This window comes from Teleopsis dalmanni, chromosome 1 (genome assembly GCF_002237135.1).
Source record: "Teleopsis dalmanni isolate 2A chromosome 1, ASM223713v2, whole genome shotgun sequence".
In the NCBI taxonomy this organism is placed as follows: Eukaryota; Metazoa; Arthropoda; class Insecta; order Diptera; family Diopsidae; genus Teleopsis; species Teleopsis dalmanni.
The window spans coordinates 65,601,100-65,611,834 of record NC_051846.1 but is presented as its reverse complement, the minus strand read 5'-3'; the positions used below and the strand labels follow the sequence as shown (position 1 = coordinate 65,611,834).

The 10,735-nt window shown below is 31.5% G+C and overlaps 1 protein-coding gene across 1 annotated transcript in view; it reads right to left on the bottom strand.

The window, feature by feature from the left end:
- Positions 1-2,510: 2,510 nt before the first annotated feature.
- Positions 2,511-10,735, bottom strand: part of LOC119673107 (protein commissureless 2 homolog) — a 49,071-nt gene continuing 40,846 nt past the window's right edge. Inside the window, exon 2 of the mRNA XM_038084339.1 lies at positions 2,511-3,528. Coding sequence (XP_037940267.1) covers positions 2,885-3,528 — 644 coding nt within the window. The 3' untranslated portion in view covers positions 2,511-2,884. The remainder of the gene's footprint in view (positions 3,529-10,735) is intronic.

Below are 10,735 nucleotides of genomic sequence, written 5' to 3'. Positions count from 1 at the left end.
GCTAAAAAAATATCCGATACATTAAAGATTTAAAATAATAAGAACAAATAACAATTAAATACAGAGTGAAGTGCAATTTTGACAGTTTAAATTAAGGTCGTGTGCGAGTTAGGCTAAGTTGCGTTCTAAATGAGGAAAATTCTAAGTTGTGCCGATAATGTAGTGATGTGTCGATACGTGTTGATAAATGGCTAAATGTGTGCAGTGCAAAAAATCCCAAAAAATCTCCCATTTGGTTTAGCATCAACTTAGCCTAACTCGCACACGTCCTAAGTACTTTATACTATTAAGTAATCCCAAACAAATTCAGATTTTTGGAGCACATATTGATAAATCAAACTGGTTTTAAAATATTATTAAACCGAATATTGTTAATTTGTCGGATAATCTTTTTTCATTTTTAGATCAGACCTATATAATCATAGGAAACCTACATTTAGATCGGAAATTTCGATTATAGCAGTTACTTACAGAACTGAAACTGCCTGAGGGCAATAGCTATCAGTTGGTTCAATGACTGAACTGTATATTAGACATATCAAAACATCCCATTCTGTTTCAATTTATATATAGTTACCACATTTATATATAGTTTATAAACTGATGAACACCACAACTTCTTGATTTGTTAAACAATCTTGAGCATTTTTCATAAGTGTTTACTTAGTCTGGCAAGCTGCTGGTAGTAAACTTAACTTAATTACAATGTACAGGATATCATCCTTAACATCAATCCCGCTTTTAAAACAGTGCTTGGAATATTTCTTTGATTCTACAATATAATGTTCCACACGCCTTGGTTAACATGTTTAAAGATTTATCACACAGTAACAATTTTTTAAAAAATCAAATGATTTTATTTGGGTTCCTTATGGATTTGTTATGTAAATTTTTGAACATGTTTGGGCCCAAATTTGGAGAGGCTCCGGTAAGTTGATTGGGTTCAAACTGCATTCAAAAGAAAGGCTATATCAAAAACTATATCTAAAGAAAATTTCAATATCTCTACTGGTTCAGAAAATACCAAATTCGGATCGTGTGTTTTGGCACACTGTACATTGTAACATAAAGACTCTGCACCATCCAAATCAAATATTATTTTAAATGATATGATAAATAAATGATATGATTGTTCAAAGACTGATTATATTGTCAACCCTGACTCCCAGGATAACATAAACGCATTGTTCAAAACAATTGTTAAATTTAATGAATTACGCTTCGAGACCCATAGTACTTCTTAAATCCGGCCCCAGCGAATGCTAGCTTTTTGAAGACAACAAAAGGATACTCCAGGAAAAGAACTGAACTGGCACGATAAATTGATTGCTGAAGTGGAGAATTATTTTAAAAGCAAAATCAAATTGTTCTTCAAAAAAGTCATCGAAAAGTTGGGTAACGTATTAGCATACATGTTTTACTCTTAAAAGAAAGTATAATGACGAATAAAGACAAATTCCTAAACAAGAAATTTGATTTTCTGAGATAAACTCGATTTATCTTCAGCGACTTATCAGCTTTACCTGTTAATACTCGTATTATCTCGCTTCCTACTTTCAAAGCATGTATTGATATAAGTAATATCATTACTTTTTTTTTCTATATAATATACTCAAATCTTAGATAATTTTTTAAATATCGGTATAAGAATAAATTGAATCATATGGATATCAAAGTGAGCATTTAGTCTGTTTACAATTTGTGCATACCTGATTCCTCCTCAAAAGAGTTTTCTCTCACATCGTATGCTCCGAGTTGAACGTAAACTATATTGAAAGGCTATTTGAATATTGGACAGCTGATCTACAGCCAGATAATTAGATCAGCACTACTTTATAAGTGTGTCGCGTATAGCAAAGCTGCCGACTCTACTATTCAAAAGCTGCAAGTTGCTCAAAGTTAGGCTCTCCGAAGACTCTTCAAAAAGCCTTTGTACATCCGCACGAATGACATGCTAAGAGAGCTTAAAATAGATCCGGTCAAAAACTAGATAATGAAGAGATCCCTGAAACTATATGCGAAAACCGACAGCCTTACCACTATCTAATCTCAAACTAATCACTAACCATACGGGGCGGTACGCAGATGTTAGATCAGTTATCGAATAATCACGAAGTTTAGGAAACATACACAAATTAGTAAGTTAAATGGATGGGGCTCTGCAGAAACCCCCCAGCTATCAAAGAGTAAAAGTGCCCAGATGCACTAACTCGGCAAAGGCTCAACATTAGATAGTTTTAGGCAAAATAAACTTTGGACAACTTTGGCCAATTACCTCTGGGAGTATAATTTGTTTGAAAGCAAAAATATAGATTTTTATAAGATATTACAGATAAAAATTTTTCTACAATATTTAAGTATGCTTATTTTTAATAAAGTGTATAAAATTTGTATATTTATAAAAATATCATTTATTATTTTCTTTTCGATTTATAAATTTAACTTAAATGCAATGTTTAAATAATTTTAGATTACTAATAAGTTTTTAAAAAAAAGTTTGTTTTCGATTATAATAATAAGTTTTACTTAGTAGGCAGAATAGGTTTTCGAATATTAATTTCGAATATTGAAAATATTCCTTTCAGGAGTTTTTTAAAAAAAACGAGTTCAGTACTTTTACTTTAACATTGTTTAGTCATTATAATTTTTAGTGAATTATCAAAACAACTAATCGTCATTGTTTCATTTAAGAATACACTGAATTGCTTTTAGGAACAAATGACAAATTATCAATGACTAGTTTCATCTCAGTTACACAATTTTAAAATAATATTTGACTAATAAAACTTATGTCAAAAATACACAATTTAAGTACTTAAGAAAATAGGTACTTCACATTTAATAAAATAATAATAAAATTGACTTAATCCTATAGACAGACACTTTAGCAGAGAGATCCTCGATGTTGCATATGATGCCGGCGATGTTCGCAGTGATTACGGTCATTTGTCAATGATGATGAGGATGACGAGCGATGTATTTGTGGAAAAGCTTCCATAGCAGTATTACCAACAGCTCTTGAACGTAGCATATTATTACGACTTACTTCCCGGTATAGATCTACACGTGGGCGTGAGTTGCGTCGCACTGGGGTGGGAGCATTGCTAAAACCAATTTGCAAAGATAAACGTTTTTGTGACAGAGTGGCTAAATGTTCTGGCGAGAGTTCGATGACTTGACCAGAGCCTTGTGGCACATTTAATAAACTAGCAGCTAAGTTATTTGCCGATAATATGTTACTAGAATTATTAGCTCCACCGCAGGTACAAGTAGAGTTGATGGATATGTTATCACCAGCGTTATCGACATTGTCCACATTAAAAATTTGACCTTCCTTTGCATCATTTTCGAAAATTTTAATAATCGGTATTTGTGGTGTCAGTATGATACCAGCTTTACGGAATTCTTCTAATGCTGCATCATAGGTTGGTAAGCCAGAAACAATGGTATAGGATGGCAACGACTCAACTTCAAAGTCAGGACCATAGTGGCGGCATATTTCAACGGGTTCATTAGGATTTGTGCGATCTGTAATTAAAGAGATTATTGTGATTATTATTAATTTAAAATTTATTAATAAATTTAAATGATTGTGTGTATTTACTTAATAACAGTTTGTATGAATTGAACGTCATTATTTCAAATTTTAAAGAAAATTTCCACACCATACCAATTGTAAACATGAAAAGCTAATCAATATTAATGAATCCAATTGAAGACCCTTTCTTTATAATTGCACTAAAGTAAATATAATTTGCATTAATTTAAAATCACGCCTTCTACACACCTCATACCCTTTCCTCTAATGAAACTCAATAATTACGCTCCAAAACACAAAGTGCTCTCTGTCTGCGTTTTGTCTGCGTGTATGTCATACAATCTGTTTGTTTTCAGACTTTCCATTAAATTTAAAGCTACCCCATAATTAACAGAAGTCAATTGAAAATTATGAAAGGCTTAAAAAGATTGCTGGTGAGCCTGAGGGAATGGGAGACGTGGTAGATTGTGAGGAAATTGTCGTTTTACGGCACATAAAATGTTTAATACAATTTTAGTGCAAACGTATCTTTCGTTTAAACTAAAGTTATGGTACGAAGTTCGAAAAAACATATTTTTCGAAATTCGAAAATTTTTGAAATTCGAAAAATAATTTTTTTTTAATTAATATTTTTTTTTTCACAAGGTACGCTACATTTTTCAAACTGTCACTTGTGACATTTCACAAGATGCCATTTAAAATGCCTGTCTGGCACTTTTTAGTCTAAAGCCTTATGTTATGGACAAACTTTTTGGGGGAAGGGAGCATACATTTAATGGCAACACGTTTTGTAGCAATTTCATTAAATTGTACCCTCATAATAAATGTCGTAATAAATGTACGTTTTGGGTTATATCATCAGTTATTTTGGACCATGGTTAATGCATAAAGAGATACGAGGATGGGAGATGAAAGTCTAAATTTTCTAAGTTAAGCAAATAAATATAAAAGGGTGTGAATTCAAGCAGACACAATAAGTTTTTAAAAAACAACATCACTGGCATGGGAAGTTTAAATTTACGCACAATACTACAACAAGGGGAATTCCCAAATTTTCTCCACCCACTACTAAAGGTGTAGCTTCCCCAAGAAAGTAAACCATAAACCTGCATGAAACTAATCTTCTGAAACTTCGACTTTGAGCCTCAGTGATTCTTTGCTTTTTACAATTGCACTGTTACGTCATGACAATCATAGAGCCGTAAAAAAGCGAAAAGTATGAGTCATCCACAAAAACTTGGTATTCCCCATTGATGGAGGATTTCCCAAACATAACCTGCAGTTTTTGTCTTGCATACAGCAATGACTTAGATGAGCTGTAGAAGTGCCTGTCAGCCTTTATGGGGGTTGGTACTTTTAGCCGCGCGTTTTAACAACATAAGCCGGCATAACATAAAAAACTTTCTACAAACACCGGAATTCGCTTTTTTGCATCAACAAGGGGGGTGATTTCCACCGTTTATTCGCCACCCAACTTCACTCTTTCTCTACGATTAGGTATGCTACTATTTGGCATATGTTCGTACAGGTTGCATTTTGTATTTTACTTTTGATTACAAAACGTTTGCGTTTAAGTTCTTTTGTATTTTGATTTCATAGTTAGGGAGTGGGGGGTAGAGAGTGTGTAGAAAAATTTCATTAATTTGGTTTATGTAAACAAAAATTTTCTTAAAAAACTACCCCCTCACATTATATGTTTATTACTTTTAGCACATTTCCCTGGGGTTTGTGTAGGAATTGATTTGATAATTCGTTTCATTGTGTCCTTTATGGAAATCCTTCCACATTAACACTGCATTTTGTATTTTTTCAGGCGTAGACACTAACGGTTCCAAAATTAAAGAAAATTCCATTAAATGGACCAATTGAAATTGAAATGAAGGAATTTTGGAAAGAAAAACGAGGTTCAAATAGCAGAAAAAATGTCACAAGTATAAGTGTTTCAATTATTAAAAATAAGCTGGCTTAGACTATATGAAAACTAAAAAAGAGGATCCGAATTCCATTGTAGGATATTAATTTTTTAATCTAAAAAAATTTCAAATAAATTGCATGACATATTAAAAGCATTGTTTTTATTAGGCCTAGTATTAACATCCATTTTGCACGAGAAATTGACATAAAACTCCATATAAATAAATTATTCTAAAACAATATTACAATTTTAGCGGACACGCAAGTTACTATCAAATCCCTGGTAACCGCTACAGCTACATTCTTAACTGTTCGAGAATCCCGGGGTTATCTTAACGGGCTAATTAGGCGTGTCAGTATACAACTCACATGGGTATCTAGACACAGGGACATCTCGGGCAATTACAATGCAGTTGAACATGCCAACATATGAATATTGGTATCCTACTTGCAAACGTCAAGCTGACAATTAAGCAAAAATATATAACTATAGCTAAAAAAAACTACTAATTTAACTACACAAGAATCTTCTAAGCACCTGCTTTTCAATTTTAAGAAACCACTGCGTACTAGGAACATAAATCATGAGTTAGATCTAACCTATAATGATATTTGTTGTGGTTGAGGCTCTAAAGATGCGAAGGAATCCATGTTCCATATTCTTTATCAATGCCCATATTTGGCCAAAACTATATTAAAAATATTTATGGCATCTTTTCTTACCGATCTGAGAAGGCTGTCATCACAATTTCTTATTATTTATTATAAAAGGTGGTAGGGATCTATAATTTTGCCTCAGTAATTAAGTTTCAGCTAAGTTTGCTTTTACACTTTTAGTTTAAATTTTAGACAATATGGATCTTTATCAATTATATTGTTGTTGTTGTTGTGGTAACCTGTGAAGATCTATATACTAGATGATATGAAAGGAAATATGATATGTATACAGAGGTTAGGATGCGGTTAGGTGAAGGAAGTTTGAAAGGGACGAGAATTTTTTGAAAATACGATTAGGGATGAGGTCAGGTGAGATTTTAATTGAAAGTAACCTAGGACAAGGTTGAGAAATCTTTACGGTTACACAATCTGGCTTTACTCCACTTTAATTTTCGAAAGCGTCACTGAGTTCTGTGCTAGAATATTCCACCACCAAGAGTGTTCTAACTACACTCGCAAATTAAATTATCAAATGCCTTCAAAAAGTCAAAATTTAGGGTCTATAATAATACATATGATGCTCCGGCCAAAAGCCAAATTGATTTTATTTGTCAACTTTATAAAGTGTCTCTTCAACCCTATTCAAGATAATTAACAATATGTATATAATGAAATAAAATAGTATATATTAGGCACCGAAAATAGTTAAAAAAATAAAAAATTGAAACCCTCGATAGTTTTTACTCAACCTCTAAATATATTCAATTAGTTTAAAGAGGAACCTAAGTATGACATTCATTTCATGACTATATTCAAAACTATATGTCAAACGTGGATTATTTAATCATCAATTAAATTTAGAAATGTCCTAAACTTGAAACCTCATTCAAATTAATTGAGCTGAACTGACATCAATTGAAACTAAAATATAAAAAAAAAAAACTATATGAACAAAAAGGTTTCCTGACAAAAAAGTGAGACCCGAATTTCATTTAAATGAAAGCTTTTAATACAAGGACACACTTAATTGTCAAAGTAATTGACACATGCTAAGTTGGAAGTTCAACTAAAAAGTGGCTTAGAAATTGACAACATAAAACACTTCGTTTGTTTATTTTATGTCATCGCACGAGCACATCCTTTTCCATCAATCCAATGTCAATGAGTGAAAAAAAGGATGCTGGTTAAATTTTAACATGGAATGTGTGAAGACGGAGGCAGGAGCATGTCAATTTTATTTTTACTTTCATTGTAACTACATCAACAGAAACCAACTTAACCGAGTGCCTGAATGGCTCCAACGAGAAAAAAGGATATATTCCCCACCAGAAAGTCTTTTATATTGCGAATAATTTCATAGGAAAATAAAAAGGGAATGTTTTCGCAAAATATTAAGCAAAACAGTAAAAACCGCAGCAAACTGTTTTACAGACTCCAAGTTAGGATATTTTGTTTCGGTTTTTTTTTGCAGTCCTTAGTCCTTAGCCCTTCGCTAACTCACTTCGCTTCACGTCACTGCTCCCCACAACAAGAAGTCAAATGACGTACTTTATAACAAACCTTGTCGCTTGTGTTCGTCATTTATACCCAAAAATACTTTATTTTTTTTTTTATTTTTTGGGGAGAAAATTGCAAGGATACGCTGTCAACAAATACAAACGACCTTGTGTATATGCGCCACATAAGACACAAGCAAACACATTCCGAGATGAACTCAGGACTCACGTACATGGCGAAGGCATAAATTTGTTACCAAATTGCAGTCAAAAAATCTCCCTAAACGTACTTTAAAGCCGACAGGGACTTACATACCAGTGGAGTCAGCTTAGTTCCACCAACTGATAAGCACAGAAACGATTTCTTCCTTCCACGGAAAGAATTCGTTTTTATTTTTTTACGAAGTTCTCTTTTTGTGGAGCTCATAATTTTTTTTTTCTTCGTAACCGATGTTTGGGTACTATCCACATTATTGCAATGACTGGCGTACACAATTTCATCGTCGTTGCAATTTCATCTGTGATAAAACATCAGCTTTCAAGAGGCTAATTTCTCCCTTAAGGATATTTGTGTATTTGGTTTAGTTTTTTTTTCTTCTTTGTTGTTCTTGTTGTTGTTGTTTTTTCTGAACAGTGGATTTTAGTCGTGCACCATATTGGGGCTCTATTCCAAAAGCTACTGGAATCATTTTCATGATATTTTGAATTTTGTGCCATAAGCCGACTTAAAATGTGTGTGCGTTGTTCCAGAGACTTGCGGTAATCTATGAATGTAATATGTATGAATATATGTATGTATGTATGCGTACATATGTATGTGTTGTGTTTTGTCAATGCTCAAATATCACTTGTAGTACTTCAAGTTCATTATGTATTTCTATAATAGGATGAGAAAGTATAAGGATATAAGGTTTTCGTTCATTGTTACTGTTGTGACAGTGTGTTTGAGGTAATTAAGTATTGTTGTTCTTTGAGGTTTAAGAGTGCCTATTCTGCTCTCTATGGTTATGAAAATAAAAAAGAACAGTTATGGGAGATATTAAATACATCTGATTTAATTTTTACCCGTTAGTTATGCTCCTAATAAATTCGAGAAAACAAGAATCCGATATTGGAGAAAAATTGTAATGTTAATATTATATGTGAATTAAGGTAATTAAGCATTTTATAGAATAATTTAAAAAAGTCGAGAAAAAAAAGTAGTTTTAGAATTGATAAAGTCAAAATTATATTGGGTTGGACAAAAAATATTCGGCGTTTTTAGTTAAAAGTGAAAATTTCGTCATTTTATAGGATAATTAAAAAAAACGAGAAAAAGAAATGATTTGGGAATTGATAAAATCAAAATTATGTTGGGTTGGACAAACAATATTTGGCGTTTTTAATTAAAAGTACATCTCACTTTTTCTCTTCAGTTTCAAAAACAAATTTATTAGTTCATATACATACATGGGGCAACTTAATCCATATTATTATGAATTAAAGTATTAAGTATTTTATAAGATAATTTAAAAAAAAAGAAAAAAATTAAATAATTTTAGCTTTAATGAAGTCACCATTTTTATTGGGTTGGATAAAAGGCATTCAGCAGTTTTAGTAAAACCGTTTTAAATAAAAAAAAAAAAATTAATTCATATGAGAGAGCAATGTAGTTCATTTTATATGTGAATTAAAATATTAAATATTATATAATATAATTTAGAAAAAAATGAGGAAAACAAATGATTTTAGCATTGATGAAGTATAATTTATGTTGGGTTGGGTAAAAACTATGCGACGTTTTTTGTTAAAACTGAAAACTTCCTATGGTTTTTATATATATTTTTATTATATAGTTACTTAAATATAGCAGACGTTTCGAAGTTTAATTGACTTCTTCCTCGGGGCGGAGTATTATTAGGACTGTTTCTGAAAACAGGTACGACAATTATTTATACTGGAATCTATTTATAAACTTACTTCTAAATCACAACAATAAACAATAAAATAAATAACATACAATTCATAAAGAATATACACTAAAGACTATACAATCAGGATTATGGCTATTGTAATATTAACAGGTATCTCGTACAGATGTCACTATTCTCTCTCTTATTCATGGGTCTCTCTATGTTGTGTAGTATGTAAAGACTCTCTAAAGTTAATCTTTTGTTATGGCTATTCTCGTTATATATTATTGTCCCATATTCTCAGTCTGCTCTATATTTTGTGGTCAAACAATTGTTTCTTTACCTGGCTTAATGTCATTTAGGTGTTGCGTTATTCATAAGCCTAATATCTGTTTTGTTGTTTTAATGTATATTTGATTGCAATATTCAACTTTGCAGTTTACTAGTATACTCATTCAATTTACTATATTCATTTACATAAACCTTTTTTAAGAACAGAACTGTGTAAAATAAATGAACTCATAATCTCAAAAATGTCCCTTTTAATTTCACAAACTAGTTTATTAGTTCACATATCAAGGTCAACGGTTCAAGCTAACTTCTGAAACAATAATAAAAAAATTTTAGAATAACTGCATGACATCACTACGATATAATTTATAAACTAAATCTAAATTATTTAATATACAATATAAACAATTAATTGATCAGAGCTTACTTTTGATGGCATCATATCCATCCAATGGGTGTTGTTTATAATTAAAAGTTTTAGCGAATTATTATCAAGGAATTAAAATATTGATTTGTAATTTGATTAGTATATTGTGTCTTCGGATCAAACACTATAAAAACCGGATATAAGCATTGATAATCACACAGGTAGGGGATTATTTTTCTGAAGGAAGCGAATATATCTATATATTATAGACATCTTATAGACTTTTCATTTGACGTCATGCAGGTATTTGTAGTTAAATAGAGCTTCTCTTATGTAGTAAAAAATTTGGAAATCTTTTTGAAACAATGAGTAAAGTTATTAGTCTTTTAGACGGTATGCTGATGATTCACTACCAGCCGAGAAAGCTTTATGGGGGCTTATATGCTACAGGATAATTCTGTAATAATCCTATAGCATTCGTATGAAAACGAATTAGACAGACAGACTAAGTAGGTATCTTTGATCATCGCAATGACTTAACCTGTTGCAAGAAAGAGTATTTAGACTTTCACTAATTTTT